This window comes from Alexandromys fortis, unplaced genomic scaffold (assembly GCF_014885135.2).
Source record: "Alexandromys fortis isolate MF-2015 unplaced genomic scaffold, M_Fortis_MF-2015_v1.1 scaffold_39, whole genome shotgun sequence".
Classification (NCBI taxonomy): domain Eukaryota; kingdom Metazoa; phylum Chordata; class Mammalia; order Rodentia; family Cricetidae; genus Alexandromys; species Alexandromys fortis.
This window is the reverse complement of record NW_026067918.1, coordinates 10974187-10994208: the sequence shown is the minus strand read 5'-3', so window position 1 is coordinate 10994208 and position 20022 is coordinate 10974187. Positions and strand designations below refer to the sequence as shown.

The 20022-nt window shown below is 48.3% G+C and overlaps 1 protein-coding gene across 3 annotated transcripts in view; it reads left to right on the top strand.

Moving 5' to 3' along the window:
• The first annotated feature begins 5701 nt into the window (after positions 1 to 5701).
• Usp36 (ubiquitin specific peptidase 36) overlaps positions 5702 to 20022 on the top strand; it is a 32811-nt gene continuing 18490 nt past the window's right edge. Inside the window, exons 1-6 of one of the 3 annotated variants that reach the window (XM_050140292.1) lie at positions 5702 to 5913; positions 7801 to 7953; positions 9892 to 10153; positions 10822 to 11043; positions 14861 to 14971; positions 15401 to 15503. In XM_050140292.1, coding sequence (XP_049996249.1) covers positions 9901 to 10153; positions 10822 to 11043; positions 14861 to 14971; positions 15401 to 15503 — 689 coding nt within the window. In that variant the 5' untranslated portion in view covers positions 5702 to 5913; positions 7801 to 7953; positions 9892 to 9900. Of the gene's footprint in view, positions 5999 to 7800; positions 7954 to 9891; positions 10154 to 10821; positions 11044 to 14860; positions 14972 to 15400; positions 15504 to 20022 lie in introns of all 3 variants that reach the window. The other 2 variants (XM_050140294.1, XM_050140295.1) reach the window with 2 other exon arrangements.

The window sequence follows — 20022 nt, the reverse complement described above, 5'->3', positions numbered from 1 at the left end:
TGGGAGCCGTGGTAGAGACAGAGATGTCCACAGAATACTGCAAAAGAATGGCAGGGGAGGAGGGAATCTGTAGGCAGAGACTGCTCTTCCATCTCCCAGCCACCCAGACCCAAATAATTATACAGAAACTATATTAATTACAGTACTGTTTGGCCAACAGCTTAGGTGTATTTTTAGCTAGCTCTTATATCTTGAATTAGCACATTTCTATTAATCTGTGTATCGCCACGAGGCTGTGGCTTACCAAGTACGGTTCTGGCTGGCATCTTTCTCCTTCGGCAGCTACAAGGCTTCTCCCCGACTTTGCCTACTCTCTCTCTATATCTCTATTCGGATTTCCCACCTGGTTTTACTCTGCATAGTCGACTGAAACAGCTTTATTCATTATCCAATAAAAGCAACACATACACAGAAGGACATCCCACATCAGAATTCCAGGGAGACTTCTGAAGTAGTCAGTGCCTCAGCCAAGGGTTGAGGGGCAGGTGTGAAAGGGAATTCCTGGCCAAAGACTAGTGTGAGCCCAGAGCAGAGACATCAGATTGGGGTGGAGATGGAGAATTTGGATTTGCCTGTGAAGAATCCAGAGCTGGAAGTGCCTTGAGGCAGGAGACAGCTGATAGGCTTGCTCAGCTCCTCAGTCAGGGGAGTTATACACACATTCAAGGGTGAGCTTTGAATGCATAATTATAGGTCATGTACCAGGCTGGCCGAGGGTTAGGTACATAGAGGAGGATGACCCTGAACTCCCGATCCTCCTGCTTCTACCTCTTGGGCATAGGGATTAAGGAATCTGATACCACCACACCCTGCTTAAATATGTGATTCTATTTGGCACCTGAGCGGCATATTTGACTGTTTCACTAATATTGATGTAGATGGTGAGATACTTTTCTTTTGTAAGAGGTATTTATTTTTATTTCATGGGTATGGGCATTTTTCCTGTGTACCAGAAGGGATGAGAAGAGGGCATCAGATGCCCTGGAACTGGAGTTACAGTTGCTAGCTGCCATGTGGTGGTGCTGGGAATTGAACCCAAGTCTTCTGCAAAAGCCACCTCTCCAGTCCCAGGCAAAAGCTCCTTCTTAAACAACTGAATGGGAGGAATGTGTCTTGAGAAACATTTGAGTGGTAAACTGAACAAACTTGATAGGTTAGTTTTTGGAGACAGGATCTTCTATATCTGAGCCTAACTTCTCACTACGTAGTTAAGTATGACCCTAAACGTCTGATCTACCTGGGATTACAGGTGTATGCCACCACTCCCAGTTTATGAGGTGTTAGAGACTAGACCCAAGACTTCATGCATGCTAAGCAAGCACTTACCAACTGACCTATACCACAACAGGCTGGCGAGTTACTATAGAGAGGGGAACCTAGGACATAGGGCAGCTGTAAGTATAGGGTTATAACTATGGTCTCAACTAAAATAACCAGAATGTATCTGTGATCAGAGATGCAGGTACTTACAACTGGAGATTGCATTTTCATTTCCTGGCTGCTCAGTCCCGAGCAATCACACAAAAACTTACATTAATTACAAACTGTTTGGCCTATTAGCTCAGGCTTATTATTAACTAGCTCTTACAACTTAACCCATTTCCATTATTCCAAATTTTACCATGAGGCTCATGGCTTGTTATCTCACATCTTGCTTCTCCTGTGGCTGCTCATGTTTCTCTTGACTCTGCCTTCTATCTCTGCTTGGATTTCCTTCCTAGCTATATTCTTCCCTGCCATAGGCCAAATAGCTTCTTTATTAACCAATGGTAATAAAACATATTAACAGCATGCAGAGGGGAATCCCACATCAGGAACTGGTCATGTTCTCATCAAAGAACACCAGAGATGCAACAAGGGAGCAGTGGCCAAACACACAGGGAATTAGCATCACCACTTTGATTGGAAGAACAGGTGGTGTCAGAGTCAAAGGAGAAGAGTCACAGGTGGATAGGCAGCTGCTAGATCCCAAAGGGGAGAGGGAGGAGCCTGGCAAAGTCACCTATGACTGGAGTCTGAGTGTTGCTCCACCAGTTTAAATAGACAACAGGGTGCTTCTGCTACCCTTCAGAGGAGGTGGAGATGTGTCCATTTCAGGACATGAGAACTTTGAGGTGCCCAGGGAAGCACTCAAGGGCAGCTATCCAGCGGCTAGCAGGTACTGGCCCCAATTTCAAAGATGAGGTGGGGTGGGAAGGGCAGAACCACTTTCCAACCTCAGGCCATCAAGTCTGGTGCTTTTACCCTGTGAACCATGTCACCAGTCCAGACTCTGGGATTTTGCATGCTCAGTGTACATGTATATTTTTTGTGGGCTGCTCTGGGGATTTAACTGTGGCCAGCTTAGTATTTGCTACTTAGTATAACTTCAGCAGTTGGTGTTTGTGTGTATGCAGTGAATGTGGAGGACAGAAAAAAAAAAAAAACAAAAAACAAAAACAAAAACCTCAGGTGTCATTCCTCAAATGCCACTTAAAATAAAAAAAAAAAAATAAAAAAAAAAAAAAAAAAAAAAAAACAAGGTCTCCCACTGGCCTGAACCTGCCAAGGAGGCTAAGCCAGCTGGCCAGTCAGCCACAGGGATCTACCTGTCTTTGCCATCAAACACCGGGATTACTGTTGGGGTAGACAGGCCATCTGTTTTAACTTATTTTAATCCTGAATCAACAGTAAAGTAGCTCCCATTTGTGCCCTTAGCTGTCTGCCGCACCATTCTTGAAGGAAGGACAGGAACACAGAGGACGGAGGAAGTTTCTATGCACTGTACAAGTACACACTGCACAGATAGAATTGAGGGCGTGAAGGATTTAGTAATGACTTGCCTGGGATACATTAAATCACACAAAGCAGAATTTAGCTAAGGGAGTGCTGCCTCCAAAATATCCAAAGGTAAGTAGTATGCTAACCAGGCCTATTGAGAAATAAGCAAAATTAGGTGCTGGAGAGATGGCTCAGTAGTTAAAGACCTCGGGCTGCTCTTCCAGAGGACCTGGGTTCAATTCCCAACACCCCATGGCTGTAACTTCAGTTCTAGGAGACCTGACACCCTCATACAGACATACATGCAGGCAAAATACCAATGCATACAAAATAAAAAACCAAATTATTAAAAAAAGAAATAAGCAAAATTTACTGGGCAGTGGCAGTGTAATTCTTTAATCCCAGCACTTGGGAGGCAGAGGCAGGAGGATTTCTGTGAGTTCGAGGCCAGCCTGGTCTACAGAGATCGTTCCAGAACGGCCAAGGTTACACAGAGAAACCCTGTTTCTAACCTATCGCCCCCTAAAGAAAAAAGAAAGAAAGAAGCAGAACTTGCAATGTTCACCAGTACTGACCAGCCATTAGCCCCATCCCCAAAGAACACGCCTTATGAGGAAGCTCAAGGAGCCTGTGCAGGGCCATAACTACTACAGTCCTGGTCTGCCACTAAGTCCCTTTGTGCTCTCATCAGGAAAAGCATAACTCTGCCAGGTGGACAGGATGACCCTGGGTACCAAGTCTTCAAGGACAACACTGAGGTACTTAAATAATTCTGACAACGTCTTGGCCCTACAATCTCCCATCTGCCCAGGTGCTCAGACTGGAGTTTCCCATCTTTACTTAGTAAGTTCAAGATGTAATCGGGGTCTGGACCTGAGAGATATTTGAGGGGGATGGTGTATACAAGATGCACCAGCCTAACATGGATGTGAGGTAGTAAAACCTTCTATCCGAGGCTGGCACCCTTGGGCAGCACCGTATCTGGTTGCAGGTAAAGAACTTTTCCTTTACGGATCTCTAACTGTTCAGCGTGACTTCTCATGTCATGTATGTAACACTACTATGCCAGGCTTTTTTTTTGGGGGGGGATTTCTGGGGATTGAATTCACTACCTGTCAACTGAGCTGTTGACTCTGCCTCTAGGTCAGTGGTCCTCAACCTGTGGGTCATGTGGGGGGGGGGTCGAACGACCCTTTCACAGGGGTTGCATATTAGGTATCCCACATATCAGATATTTACAACAGTAGCAAAATTACTGTTATGAAGTATCAATAAAAATAATTTACAATCGACAGTCACCACCAAGAGGAACTGGGTTGCAGAACTAGGTATTGTTTCCCCCCACATCCTCCCCAACACAGATGGGAAATCAAGCCTCGAGTAAGAGAAATATCTGAAGTAATAGGGTAATTAGGGCAAAGAAAGGATAAAAACCTAGATCTCATGCCAGGTGCCAGCTCCCACACAGGAAGCACAGGGAAGCAGTGATGGTACACCCAGGGCTAGTAACAGGCTTGGGACAGCAAAAGTAGCGATTTATTGTATCCAGCCTAGAACAGTGGGTTTAGAGTAACCTCCAGCCAGGGGACAAAGCGTGGTCAGAGGACAAAAGAAATCAGTCTAAAGAAAGGGAGGATTCTGGGGCTGGAGCGAATGCTCAGCAGTTAACAGCCCATACTTTTCTTAGAGTCCCAGAGTGTGGTCCCCAGCACTCACAATAGGCAGCTCACAACCTAAGAGCTGCCTGTAATTCCAGTGCTAAAAGGGGATGGGACCTCCGACCTCCACGGGCAACTACACTCACATAGAAATAGACATAATTTAAAATAATAAAAATAAAGCTTCAAAAATTTAAGAAACCAGTGGTGACAAACACCTTTAATCCCAGCACTTGGGAGGCAGAGGCAGACGGATATCACCCTGGGATACAATGTTTCAGGACAGTCAGGGTGGTTACACAAAGAAACACTGTCTCGGAAAAAAATTAAGAGAACTTTTTTCTTTACCTTAGAGGTCAAAAGATCCTGCGGAGGTTGTGAACCTCTGTGTGGGCGCTGGGAAATCCTGAGCAAGAACAAGCCCTCTTAACCTCTGATCCATCTCTCTAGCTCTTAAAGGGGGCATTTTTATAACTAGGCATAGGCTAATAGGACTTTTTTGTTTGTTTTTCGAAACAGGGTTTCTCTGTGTATTTTTGGAGCCTGTCCTGGAACTCGCTCTATAGACCAGGCTGGCCTCGAGAACTCACAGAGATTTCCCCTGCCTCTGCTGGGATTAAAGGCGTGCGCCACCACCGCCTGGCAGGATTTTTTTTTTCTTAGTGACAAGGTTCTCCTATGTGGTCCAGGATAACACATTCTCCATGATCCTCCAATCTCGGCCACTTAAAAAAGGATGGACTAATTCTGGTTTATTATTTATCTACAGGGAGATATTCATCCTGTATCCCCGGGGCGACGTCTAAGTCCTCATCACCCCCGCCTCGGAACTGCAGTTAAACTGAATTTTCGTGCCACCACGCCTGGTTCTTGCAGTGACGAGTGAAACCTTGCGGCCTCATCCCAAGCCCTTGCTAGCTTTTTCACAAGGACACCAAGCAATGGTGAAATCGTCAAAGACTCGGTCGCCAGCGCCACTCCGCAGAGCCCTCAGCACGCAGCGGAGCCGGCATCCAGCTTCCGCCCTTTCCCCGGTCCAGCCCACTGGGCCTGCGCACTCGCGGTGTCGGGCACGCAGCCGGAAGTGACGCCACCGCACCTACTCCGCGGGAACCATGCCAGGCCGCGGCAGAGCCTCTAGGCTGCCGGGCGCTTCCGGAACTTTGAGCTGTACGCGCTTGAGTCATCACGTAGACTGGCTGGGCTGCGGGACGGAGGGGTGACGTATGAGTCGTGACGAGAGAGGTGGGCGGGTCGAAGAGAAGAGTGTTCGGCGTTAGCCCCGCCTCTTAAAGCTAGCGGGACCTCTCCACGCGGCCTCAGAGCGCGCCCGCGGTGCGGCTCCTTTAAAGGCCGTGGTGACACGTGTGTGAGGCTCTGGAGGCCCGGATGGTGTGCGTGCGGGCCTGGCCCGGAGCGGACGCTCTCGCTGCGCCGGCCTTCCGCGGGCCCCTGAGAGGCCTGTGAGGCGGAGGTTGAGCCCGGCGGAGAGCAGGTGCGTCCGCGCGGCTAGGGACGAGGGCGGGCGGGAGGTGCGCGCCGTACCCGCGGGTCTTGGGGACTCCGGCGAAGGCTGACAGGTGCGTGGCCGGCGACGGTGTCCGGGGCCGCGGGGAGGAGGACGGGGGATGCGAGCGGCGTAGGGAACACTGAGGAGGGATGGCGCGTGAGGAGCGTGGAGGAAGGAGGGAGGACGGGACCGGTGATGGCGAGGGGCGCCTGCGAACCCCGGAGTGGCCAGGGAATTGCATCAGTCGCTCTGCATCCCGGGGTTCTTCCGGAACTTGGGGTCGTATGGTTCTGGGTGACCCCGAGGTTGCGCTCTCGGTGCGGGTGGTTCCTCAGAATCTTCCCGGGGCTGCAGACCTCAGGGTAGCCAGGCAGAGCCAAAGCCGAGCTTGTAGCCTAGGGCGGTGACAGCTCTGTAGCGCGGGATCCGTACCGAATTGTTGTAATGGCAGGACCGCGTTCGAACCCAAATGCTCCTTGCTGCTTGTGAGTGTGTGTGTGCGCGCGCGTGCCTGCCTGCGTCTGGCGCATCCCTCAGGGATGGAGATGGTGGAATAGAATCTTAAAACAGACATACCCCGGCATCTGCATAGTCTGGCTTAGAAGTGGATGCCCAAGAGACATGTAGTTCACCTGTGCCTGGCTCGGCATGCTCTGCGGTGGGGAACCGGGGCGGCCCCAGCCCTGTCTCCCTTCTCCTCCAGCATGTAATTGACCCCATAAGTCTTAAGGGAGGTTTTCTTGGAAAACGTTTTAAAGAGAGAGAGGCTCTGTTTAAATGCTGCCTGTCTGAATGGAGGGGCCAGGCTTGAGCTCAGAACTGGGTATGCATATTGAGGGCACAGCGTAGCCTAGCCCTTAAGAGATCTGGGTAGGTGAGCGCATCCCTCAGCCTCAGCCACACTTGCTGCGCGTGCACGGCGGAGGGCTTGCAGGGAATCACCAGAGCATTTTTCTTGGTTCCTATATCACGCAGCTTTCTGCCATTTCTTCACATTATCCTGACCAAGTGAACCAGAAGGTGCTTCTGGCAAATGACTTTTTTAACGTTCCCATTTGGTCATCCTTGGACCACAGTAGGCCAGGACAAAGGTCTCACCTCCCCGTGGGAAGGTCGGATTTTGGAAGTGATGTCAACGGAACTTTCAGAAGTCAGGCTGTCCTCCTTCTGCAGCTTGAGGACGTTCTGTGGGGGTATTGGCTAGATGGAAGGGACATTCTGAGGCATGCTGCATGAGAACCTGGCATGGGGAGGGGAACCAAGACTGAGCAGTCATCAAGCCCATCCGTGGTGCATTGTGCTGACTGTGCTGTCCTTTGGATTTGCGTGTGTTTGAACAGATGGAAAATGCCTTTATATGATCAAGTTGACTGTGTGGAAATGGAAGAAAAGGTTTATAGTTAAAGTAAAATTTCATGACTATTTTCTTAAAAAGAAAATACCTGGCTAATGAAATCAAAAAAGTTTGAGGTTTTCATCCATCATTCCTATTGTCTCGTCGTCTGTGGACATGATCTTCGGACTGGAGTTGCCCCGTAGGTTTGAGAAGCGTGACGATGGTGATGTAGAGTGGAGGACAGGGCAGCCAGGTTGTGGATTTAGTGGTGTGCTAGTACAGTTGTCCTTGGACTCTGAATTCAGAGCTTCTTAAGTCTTGCTCCGTAGCCCAGGCTAGCCTTAAATGTTTGATCCCCTTGCTTCTGTTTCTTGAATGTTGGGGTTATGGACATGCATCTCTGTGCCTGGCTTCCTTTCACCTTAGTGATGCCGCTTTCCTGGTAGAAGGTCATACATAGTTCACACAAGAAAGCGGTTTACGGGGCCCGCGGGAGAAGCCAGTCATGGGTGACAGTCTCGCTGCTCATCCTCCAGGTGCTGGCACCCATTCTGGACTCTACACTTGGCAGTGTTGGTGACTGAGCAGGCTGAAGTCCAGGAAGGCACCTGCTGGGTCAGCTCCGTCCCTCCCTTGAGAGCCTGATTCCCTGCTGCAGAGAAAAGCAGCAGCCGGCACAGACACCCCAGGTAAGCCCTGGACGCTGCCTCGTCTTTATTTCTTCCAGTGACCCGAACCTGGCAGTGGCTGGCCTGTGGGTGAAGGTCTTTGTGAGTCCCCACCACAGAAGGCTTTAGGACTGGTGCTTGCTTTGTTTTTGTTATTTGTTTTGGGGTCTACCCGTGTAGCTGACTCCTGGATAGTCGGGTAGTGGGTGTCATGTGTCTGATGTGAATGAGCAGTTCCAGGTCTGTATGTTTGTAAGTGTGGCTCGAGTAGCTAATGGCGGGCAGGATGGGGTGCGGGCGACAGTCTGATGATGACGGGGCTCATCTTTGTTGCCGTGTCTGCTGTTGTCCTGGCTGACTGTGCCTGTGCCTGTTAGGAGCCGCTGTGCAGCAGGCTTCCTGGCTAATCCTTGTAGCCACCTCCCAGTTAACCATCTGAGCCTGGGCCCACGTGGAGATAAAATACACAGGTCTGCCCTTGTGGAGCCTGGGTCCCTGTTGCCCACTTAGCTTTACTTCTCAAGCTCTTCAGTCGGCAACAGATAGAGTGTGTGTGTGTGTGTGTGTGTGTGTGTGTGTGTGTCTGTCTGTCTGTCTGTCTGTCTGTCTGCCTGCCTGCCTGCCTGCCTGCCTGCCTGCCTGTCTGTCTCATCTGGTTGAGACATGGTCATAGTCTGTAGCCCATGCCGGGCTAGAAGTCACAGTAGTCCTTCTGCTTCAACCTCCCAAGTGCTGGGAGTAAGGCAGCACTGAGCAGCATGCCCAGCTGAGAGAGCAGATCTGTATGTATGCTGCACCATGGAAATAGAATGGCTAAATGCAAGGTCAAAGTTCACAGCAGCTACATGAGAAAAATAAGAAAGGTAAAATTGATTTTTGTAATATATTTTATTTGAATCAGGCTATGTAAGATAATGACATTTCAACATGTACCAGGTGAGAGATGGAGATGCCATGTGTCGTTTTCTTAAAGTAAACCATGGAAACCTGATGGTGACTCCCATAGCTCTCGGCCTGGACCAGGCTGTCCACATGCTTGGTATCGAATGTGGCCCCTGACCTCTGTAGAAGAGCACAGAGAGGCCTGTGCAGAAAAGTCTGGCCATCTGTCTTATGTTGATTCTTGTGTGAGTGTGCACATATGCTTGGTTTTTGTTTTGAGAGGTTCTCTGGGGCTGGAGATGTCTCTGGTTAGGAGCTTTGGCTGTTCTTCTAGAGAGAACTGGGTTCAATTCCCACCACCAACATGACAGTTCATAACTGTAACTCCAGTTCCAGGGGATCTGTTGTACCAGGCATGCATGTGTTGCACTTATTTGTGTAGGCAGGCAAGATACCCATATATGTAAAATAAAATAAATCTTGAGAGAGACAGACAGACACACTCTCACTGTGTAACCCTGGCTGGCCTGGAACTCTGTGTAAAGCAGGCTGATCTCCAATTCACTGAGATCCACAAGGATTTGCCTTCCAAGTTCTGGGATTAAAGGTTTGTGGACTATTCCCAGCCAACATTTCTTTTTTTAATATTTATTCTTAATTATACATAGTTGTTGGTGTACATGTGAATGCAAGTGCTTGTGAATTCTAGAAGAGGGTATTGGACGCCCTGGATCTGGCTATACGTGGTTGTGAGCTGCTTGGCCTGAGTGCTGGGAACTGCACTTGGTCCTCTTCAAGAGCGGTGCATGCACTAAGTCATCTCTACAACCCCCCTCCAATTCGTTTTTCACATTTGCTGCCTGAAACCAGAGCGTGTGAGAATATGCCGTCCACTGGTTTTTAAATAGTTTCAGGAAATAATGCCAGTGGTCATATGCAGCGCTGCTTGCTCTGCCTTTAGCTGCCCCTGTGCCTGTAGCTGTCCTGATGGCTGCTGAGTAGAAGGAGCAGGCAGAAGTCGTGTACTTGCTCTGGGATGTAGCTGTTTATGGGTCTGGGGTTCTTTCCACCCCACAGGAATGCACCATGCCAATAGTAGATAAGCTGAAGGAGGCTCTTAAGCCTGGCCGCAAGGACTCAGCAGAGGATGGGGACCTGGGCAAGCTGCTGGCCGCCTCTGCCAAGAAGGTCCTTTTGCAGAGGATTGAGTTTGAACCTGCCACCAAGAGCTTCTCCTACCAGCTAGAGTCCTTGAAGAGCAAGTATGTGCTGCTGAACTCCAGGGCCGACGGAGCGAGTCGCCACAAGAGTGGAGATGAGCTACAGCCCAGGAAACAAGGTACTGGGGGCTGTGTTTTGGCCCAAGTGAGTAGCCCTGAGTTGGCAGCTGGAGTAGTTTTGGGCTTCCAGGAGTCAGTGGTCTGTCATAATAGCTGTCATGATACAGGGTGACCGGGAAGGATATCTGTGTACTTACCCATTCCTTGAATGTGACCTCCTTCTTTAGTGAGGTCAGAAAGCAGGTCCAAGGGGCTAAGGAATGGCTCAGCCAATGAAAGCGTTAGCTGTGTGAGTCTGCAGCTCAAGCCCACAGAAATGGCTGGATTGAGTGCTCTGGTATGCCTGTCACCCCAGCACCCCTGCAGAGAGAGGGGAGGAGACCTGAGGATCAGCAGGAAGCTCATGGACAGCTCACTTGGAGTGTGCGTGTGAGGGAGAAACAATTGGAGACACTCTGCCTCAGTGTGGGGGAAGGTGGAGAGTCGAATCCTAAAAGTTGTCCTCTGACCCCGACACACACGCCATCTTACTCTCATGTATACCTACACACAGTTTCAGGGGGGAGAGAACGTGGGGGATGAAAATACAGATGTCGGGTGGGTTCCTTGGCGCACAGTATGGCGCAGAGCTGGGACCCACTGCTTCTTCTCATCACAGGGGCCTTGAGCTCTGAACTGAGCTTGGAAGGTCCCTGGGATGACCTGGTCTCATCTTTTTCTCTTCTAGGCACCGAGCGTGTGTCTGGAAGTGGAGGCGACGGAGTCCCTGCCCCACAGAAAGTGCTCTTCCCTATGGAGAGACTGTCGCTGAGGTGGGAGCGCGTTTTCCGCGTTGGCGCAGGGCTGCACAACCTGGGTAACACCTGCTTCCTGAACTCCACCATTCAGTGCTTGACCTACACGCCGCCTCTGGCCAACTACCTGCTCTCCAAAGAGCACGCACGGAGCTGTGAGTGGGGCTTACAGTGGGCTTCGGTGTGAGTCACCTGAACCAGGCAGTCCCTCACTTTAACACCAGCTAGCTAGACCCCTGTGTATGAGGGGCTGTCGTTCTGTCTGTCTGACAGTTAGAGTGAAGCTAATGGGACATGGTGGTTGACACAGTGAGGGGAATTTCGTCTGCTATTGTATAGGCCATGTGTGGGTCTCACTCAGGCAGGGTCATGCTCTTTAGAGAGAAGGGTTTTTGAAAGATGCCTCCTCACAGCGTCTGTTCAACTATCTTGTGTGTATGCTAAACCAATTTTGGGAACCAAACATGCCCCAAAGTAGAAATTAAAATCGGGTGAAGAAGCTGGAGTGGTGAGATTTACCAGAGCTAGCTCATGTTACTCCTTCAGTAGCCCTTCTAGTGAACACTAGCTTATGCTGAGGGGTTCTTAAACCTGGAGAAGCAAAACCTGTCCTGCCTTACTGATGAACACTCTAAACGTGTTAGCTAATACGAAAGCATCTTGGGCAGCTTGAAATCATCTGGAGAACTGGGGTTCCTCCTGAGAGTACAGGCATCCTGTAGGAAAGCCTCCCACAGATGCTCAGCATGCTGCGAGAGCCTCTGCCTATCTGTGCCCCAGTTCTGCCGCTAAACTTAGTTGGATCTTTAGAATGTTCTTTGGCTTTCTTCTGCCCCCTGTCCCTGCTTTACAGAAGAATACTGGCTTTCATACAGAATTGTAAGGATGAAATGAATTCTATCAAAGGCTTGGTCTTATATCACTTGGCACAGAGGGTGTGCTGTGGGTGTCTAGGTGGTCAGGTAGTCGCTATATTAGTGGAGTGAGAGAGGATGCTTGCCTGGAAAACTTGACGGTGATAACAAACCCTCTTAGAGTAGTAGAAGGGCCTTTCCCTTCTGATAGTTCACAGAAGGCGGCTGAGCATTATCCTAGGTAGTGACCTTGTAAGTATGTACTGTAAGGTACAGTCAAACGTGGGTGACCACATTGCCACTCTGTAAGACTGCTAGAAAAGGAAAGCGCACGCCTTTAATCCCAGCACTCAGGAGGCAGAGGCAGGCGGATCTCTGTGAGTTGGAGACCAGCCTGGTCTACCGAGCTAGTTCCAGGACAGGCTCCAAAGCCACAGAGAAACCCTGTCTCAAAAAAAAAAAAAAAAAAAAAAAAAAAAAAAGAAAAGAAAAGAAAAGAAAAGGAAAGTGCTCTAAAAACAGTATTCTAGTCAGACACAGCGGCTCATGCCTTTAATTTCAGCTCTTGATAGGCAGAGGCAAGGGCAACCTGGTCTACACAGAGTTCCAGGCCAGCCCGGGCTACATAGTGAAGTTCTGTCTCAGAAAAGAAAAGAAAGAAAGGGGGCTGGAGAGATACAGCTTAGCGGTTAAGAGCACAGGGGACCTGGGTTCAAGTCTCAGCACCCACATGGCAGCTCACAACTATCAGTAACTCCAGGATCTGACACCCTCACACAGACATACATACAGGCAAAACACCAATACACATAAAATAAAATAAAATAAAATAAAATAAAATAAAATAAATGGAAAAAAAAGTGTTTCTGCATAAGTCACTAAACCCACATACGTGTATGTATTTTTTTTTGAAAGAAAAACTTTTGTATCCAAAACCAACTCCAAGAACCCAACCTTAGCTGGAGTGAATTAGTCTCATATAAAGTGACTCAGTGGCTCTTGCAGAGGACCTGGGTTCAATCCCCTGCACCTACATGGTGGCTCACAACCATTTGTAACTCCAGTTACCTGACACCCTCTTCTGTCATCCAAAGGTAGCAGGCATACAGACGATATACAGACATACACATGGGCCAAATGCTCATTAAACATAAAATAAAAAACAAATCTTTTTAAAAAACAGTGTACATAAGTATATTTTATCTTCTGAACAAATCTTAGTAACATAATGTCCAGTGGGCAGGAAAGTCACAGAAAACACATAAGGGGTGTGTGTGTTTGTCAGTTCACATGCGCAAGCAGATGCAGAGGAACAGAAGTACATTGAATGTTCATCACTTTCTACCTTGTTTTTTTGAGGAGGATTGCTCACTAAACCAGGATCTCACTGGGCTAGGATGGGTTAGCAAACTCCCAGGATCAGTCTGCCTGTCTCAGTGCCCTTCTGCAAGGCTGGGATTTCAGGCCTAGGTGGCCATGCCCAGCATGAGTGTTGGAGCTTTGAAATCATGTCCTCTTGCTTTCAAAGGAAGCACTCTCCCTACTAAGCCTGTCCCCAGCTCATAGATAATGAGACTTTAAAGAAAACAATGGCCAGACAGTGGTGGCGCATGAGCAAGTTCCAGGATAGCCAGGGCTACACAGAGAATCCCTGTTTTCACTTAGGAAGAGAGAAAATAAAAAGTCACAGGTGGGAGGGTGGTGGCTAAAGTTAGGAGTCAGATCAGGCTGGATCCAGAGGCAGATGGATGGGATAGGAGGAGTGGCGTTAACGTAACGTTGAGCTGCGCGATGAGCTCAAGAGCCTTCTGTTACTTAAAGGAGTGAGTGTGTCTGGGGTAGCACCCTTGTTCATGCTGTACAGGGTCAGGGTTTAATCTCCGCTGCTGCCAGAAATACTCACAGCTCGGAGAGGAAGGGCTGGGAGTGTTCAGACTGTCGTCTTGACCTCACGGCCTTGGCAGTCAGATCCTCCTACCGAGCCTTATATAAGTGCTTTCTTCTGTTCTTTTCTTGTCCGCTCTTTCCCTTTAGAGTCCTCCATTTTTCGGTCGCTCCACAGGGGTCTTTTGAACCATTTTTCAGCTTTGTGGGTTGATTCAGTTAAGCGGTGATATAAGTGAATCCTGGTTGCCTGGTTAGCTGCAGTGTGGTTCGGCAGGCATGGAGTACCACAGCTGTGGTCTGTATCCTCTGTGTGGGTCACCTGACTGTGAGCAGCAACTACCTATCCAGGAGCAGCCAGTGCTGCTGGTGAGGGGTCAGTACACTGGTCTCAGCTACTGAGAGTAGCACTAATTGGTTTGGGTTGGATTTCGTGTGACAAGATTGGCCTGAAGCATCATGTTCAGGGTTTGTCTCATAGAATTGAAGGTGTACCTGCCAGCACAGCAGGCAGCTAGCCTGTGGCAGGCAGCCAAGGTTCAGAGGTGTAAGTGACCTCAGTCTTCACAAAGCTGACAGCTTCTTTTGTTACAGAAATTTCTCTTCTAGGTGTATTCCTTAGTGCATAAGGAGAAAAATGGCAGGTCCATTCATTGCAGTGGTGGTAGATGTGAAAAAGTGGAGTTTGTTGGGGTGGATACCATAAGTAGATCTGTCTGTCCATTTGTGGAATGTTCCAGCTGTAGAACCAGGGGAAAGAGCTGGGTGGGCAGCATGGATGTCAGGAAAGCAAATTGCAGGTGTATGGCATAGCCGGCACACCTCCGTGAGCCTGTTGACTTGTGGCCGTGATGGTACCATTCGTGTGTTACAGTGAGCAGGAACTGTATTGGGTCAAGGTACCTGTGGGGGAAGGATTGTGGGGAGTTGGACTATGATAATCAGCGTTTCACTTATAGCCCCCCAAGACCGTTGAAGCAGGGTGGGGTCATGTTCTTTCTACATCTATTTTAAAAGTCAGTTTCAAGGCAGGAGTGTATCCTGTTCTAGTGCAGTGTTTAATGAGAAACTAGTCCATTTATATAAGCATCAGGCTTGCTGGTCAGTAGCTTCTGTTGAACTTCTAGGCTGTCATACGTAGCCTGTGTTGCGTTCACCCTGCACGTGAAGTGAGGATGTCATTATGGGTTGTCTGGAAATTACTTACCCTAAAGTTGCTTCTTGCCCACTGTAGGTCACCAAGGAAGCTTCTGCATGCTGTGTGTCATGCAGAACCACATGGTCCAGGCCTTTGCCAACAGCGGCAATGCCATCAAGCCCGTTTCCTTCATCAGAGACCTGAAAAGTAAGAAAGGATTTTGGTTGAGTATCTGTCTGCCAAGTACTGGCTCTGTGGTTGGAGGAAGGAGGAGAAAAACCATGGATGAAGTCTCAGGAATCCTTATGTATGGAAGGTCCCACATAATGGTGCAGACCCCAGCATGGTAGTTAGTATGCATACGTGTGCTCAGTGTTTCACTGAAGGAAGGCTTTCTCTGGGCACTGCTTGGAAGAATAGTTAGGCTTTTAGCCAGGTGGGAGGGCTGTGTCTGAAATTAAGACACAGGTGAGCATGAAAGCTGGGAGAGGGGTGGGGTGAGGGAGATGTGCACTGATGTGCGCTGTCGAGACCCTGTCTTCTAGTCACATGGCACTCTGACATGATGCTGGGTTCTGTGAAAGTAGTGGCCTCCAACACTCAAGATCCTTTTGCATCTTTCTCTTCTTCCTCCAGAGATCGCCCGGCACTTCCGCTTCGGGAACCAAGAGGACGCACACGAATTCCTGCGGTACACCATCGATGCCATGCAGAAGGCCTGCTTGAACGGCTATGCTAAGTATGTGTCTCACTTCCCTACACGTGCTACTTGGCTGAGGACACCTTCTTTATTTTGGGGGCAGCGCAGCATCCTTGTGAACACAGCCAACCTCCCTCTAGCCATCCTCTGAGGTGTTTGTGTTGTTGCCCAGGTCTGACTACCTGGTGCTCTGCAGCCTGGGCCATTAAGCTCTGTTGGAGGGAGCTGCTCTAGAAAATTTCTTGAAGCTGGGCGGTGGTGGCATACGCCTTTAATTCCAGCACTTGGGAGGCAGAGGCAGGCAGATCTCAATGAGTTCAAATCCAGCCTGGTCTACAAAGTGGGCTCCAGGATAGCCAGGACTGTTTCACAGAGAAACCCTGTCTCAAAAAAAAAAAAAAAAAAAAAAGCTTCAAAAGTTGACCTGTAGCCATGAACTTGTTCAGCCTCTCTAAAACTACGTCTTTACTTTGAAATAGAGAAGGAAGTGGGGGCTCACACTTAGAGAAAGAAGGTAGGGAGATCACACTTAGAAATGAGGGAACTCACACTTAGAGAAGGAAGCAGGGGCTTCACACGTGGGGAAGGAATGGGGGACTCACTTCCATGAAAATGCAAAAACATGGAGGAAAACATAGCATGTGGAAAGCTATAATTCTTTTGGGGGGGGCGGGGAGGGGGTTGAGACAAATTTTCTCTGTGTAGCTTTGGAGCCTGTCCTAGAACTCACTCTGTAGACCAGGCTGGCCTTGAACTCACAGAGATCAATCTGCCTCTGCCTCCTGAGTGCTAGGTTTAAAGCTGTGCACCACCACCCAGCTGAAAAGTTATAATTCTTAAAGATCTTATTCTGTTTGATGCTAGATTGTTTTCTCTTTTTTTTCAGTGTTTTAGTCAGGGTCTAACTGTGTCGCCTAAACTGGCCTCACGCTCTTGGTCCTGCTGCCTCATTTCCCAGAGCAGGAGTCCAGAAGTGTAGCGCCTCACTTCACTGTTTTCCACGTGTGAGAGCGTGGAACACAGCTGGTTACTCTGTGCAGCAGGTACTCCATGGCTGCCCAGTTTCTCATTCATAGAAGGTGGCATTAGCCTAAGACCCGGCTTTGTAACTGCATCTTTCTGGAATATCTGTGGAAGGTGATCTGTGCTACAGAAGTGGCTCTCACCTGTGACGTTGTTTGCTGTGGTCTCCTGTGCTGCAGTTCTGTGTTGCTGACTTAGCTTTGGAGGGTCTGTAGTTCGTTCTGTGACATTTACCACACAGTCTGGTCTCTGGTGGTTTTCTGTCTTTAGGCCCAGGTCCACTTTCACTTGGACAGGTTCTCTCTGCAGTCTCCACTCAGAAAGGCTGTTCCTTTATTGTTTGTTTTCTTTCTTTCTTTTTTTTTTTTTAATTTGATTTGGAGTTTGGTTTTCATTTTTGTAGACTAGGTTGGCCTTGAACTCAGAAATCTGCCTGCCTCTGCCTCCCAAGTGATAGGATTAAAGGTGTGCGCCACCACCGCCCAGTTCTTTTTTTTCCTTTGAGACTGGGTGGTGAGTAACCCTTGAACTCTTGATCCTTTTGCCTCTGCCACCCAAGTACTGGAATTGGGGTGTGCAGTTCCACCTTTTATTTTTAATTTATTTTTATCATTTTATGAGTGTGTCTGTGGATGTATATCTCTGTGAGTGAGTATCATGTGTGGGTTCCCATGGAGGCCAGAGGAGTATGTCAGATCCTCTGGAGCTGGAGTTACAGGCAGTCGTGAGCCACATGGCATGGGTGCTGGGAACTGAGCCAGGGTCCTCTGCAAGAGTAGCTAATCTTTCTTAACCACTGAGCCTTTTCTCCAACCCCAAATGAGATCTATGTTCTATCTTATTTTGTTTTTAGCGTGTGTTTGTTTATTTAAAGTCTTCTCTTTAGGATGTTTCTTCTGTCTCTTGAGTGTCTCAGGCTGTTTTGGTCCCTTTAGACCCTGTTGTCACTTTTCTCCTTTGGCCTGGGGATGGTTTTTACTGACAGACAGAGTTGCCTGCAGAACGCCTATGTATAGATTGAAGTTGCCTATGATTCTTTACTCCAGAGCCCATCTGTCTTTGGCCTGCACTGGGCAGTGTGCAGTGCACCTTCTTGCATTGATTTTTTTTTTTTTTTTTGGAGTGGCGTATATGTCCCTGCCCTCCAGTGTCAAGATGCTGTCTGTCGCTTGGCCTTCTTCAAGTGGTTTTGGAGCCTGCTGCCTCCACGTCCTTCAGTTCTCACAGCCCCTGTCCTGGGCCAGGGTGGAGCTGCATTTGACTCTCTTCTCCAGCCCCTGAGCAGTAGCTGCTTCCGACTGAAGGGCTGTGGACCTACTAATATGGGCAGTTGATTATCCCTTTTTTTTGATTAATAGTTGTAGTTTATATTTTTTCATTGCCTATCATTGCACAAAAAAAAAATTGTTTTCCAAAAGTTTTGGTGATAAGTGTTTAAAAGTTCACAGGAAAGCCTTGTACATCATCCATTCAGAGGGCAGTGAACTGTGCAGCATGGACTCTGGCCAGGTGCTGTCGGCCACAGGAGATGGCCTTGGGAGATCTCCACACTTCGTGCCCACTCAGTGGTAGTGGCTGAGGATGTAACCTCTGGCCGAGAATAGAACCTGGGGGAGTCAGCGAGCAGCTGAGAGCTGGCCACACTCTCCTATTGGTGTCGTCTTCTGGAGAATACTCCAGGCCTACCCCTAGTGTGGGAGGGTGGCTGTGGCAGGCCAGCCAAGTAGAGTACTGAGGTAGAGGAACTGTGCCTGGCCAGTCAGTGTGGTTTAGCGCTGCCCAGGTATCAGGAAAAAGGAAGGGCATGGTGGCCCTCCTCTGTTCACAGCCAGTCAAGAAATATTACTGAACCTGCAGCTTTAGCCTCCACAGCCCAGTGGAAGACATGGCAAGGGCCAATGCCATGGGTCCTAGGACTGGACCTGCCTCCCAGTCAAGGCTTGGGTCCTTCTATAGAGAGTGGAAAGCAGGGATACTATTGGATGAAGATGCTGGGGTGTTGAAATAGGAAGCGGCGGGGCTGCGTCCCCAACACCCCGGCCGCTTGGCTAGCTCATGCCCGAAATAACAACACACAAACTGTATTCATTTAAGAACTGCTTGGCCCATGAACTCTAACCCTTACAGGCTAATTCTCGCACCTGGACTAGCCCATTTCTAATGATGTGTGTAAGCACCCCAAGGTGCGCTTACCGGGAAGATTCTAGCCTCCGTCCATCATGGTGTCTCTGCTCCAGAGAGCAGAGCTGTTGAGTCTCCGGGAGCAGAGCAGAGTCTGACCTCACTTCCTCTTCCGCCCAGAATTCTATTCTGTTTATTCCGCCCACCTATCTTTTAACCTATCAGGGCCAGCAGTTTCTTTATTGCTCAGCCAATGAAATCAACAGATTGATATGACACTCCCACATCACTTCCCCTTTTTCTGTTTAAACAAAAAAAAAGAAGGCTTTAACTTTACATAGCAAAATTACATATAACAAAACAGTTATCAAGTAAAAATTACAATAATATATATCATAACTAAGGAAAACTATAACTATAGCTAACTATTCTTAACTCCATCAAACAGTCCAGAAAGATACAATATTACCTAAGCAAATAAGAAATAAGCAAACTCTCAAACTCTAGAAATGACAGAGACATCTCGCTGCCTGGACAGTCACCCAAAGTTCCTCTGTACCGTTGGGGCATCCACCTTCGGCCTACAGGCCCATAGTTTCCAGCAGACATTTCCACAAAGCAGGAAATTTCAAAGGCAGTCACTATCTGCTTGTCCTGAAGAATGTCTTGCAGGCTCTCTCATGAATCAGGAACCCCGAAAGATCATCTCACCTTTAGGCAAGTTCAGCAGTCCTCTCTCTGCGGGTTCTCTGTGTCCAGTTTATGCAATAGTCCAGGCAAGAGCAGTTTCTTGCCCAAATGGCTATCAAACTCCATAAGGATCCTCTTCGATGCCCATCTTCCTCTTGAAGTAGATTTGTGCTGCCAGGAGCAGAGTGTCTCATTGTCATAAAAAGTCCTAAGTTATTAAAACATTTAAAATGCCATATTCTATAATCTTTGAAAAATATGAAGAATGCCTATCTAAAATATATCTATGCATATCTAGAAAATCTTAACTAACATAACTACAAACTTAACTATTATTAATGATTATTCATTAACAACCTATATACATTACAAAATTAACCTTAAATTTAAATCACTAAAGCAAAATCCATATCAATGTAAATTATTCATACCTATATCATCTCCCCCTTTAAATGTAAAAGAACATTTATAAACCATATTTGGGAACATGGGCGCAGTTTTTTCTCTCCAAACTGCTTCCTGCTGAATGGGGGCGACGTTAATTAGGTCTTTCATGGTATAACCTGTGTGCCAGGCCCAGCTAGCTCAGTCGGTAGAGCAGGAAGTGAAGAGAGCGAGCAGAGGAAATAGCTGCTTTTTTAAAGGGAGAGAGACCACGCCCCAATGGGCTGGTATCACAGCAGCTATTGGTTGGAGGGGCGGAAGGACCTCCTGCAACACCGGG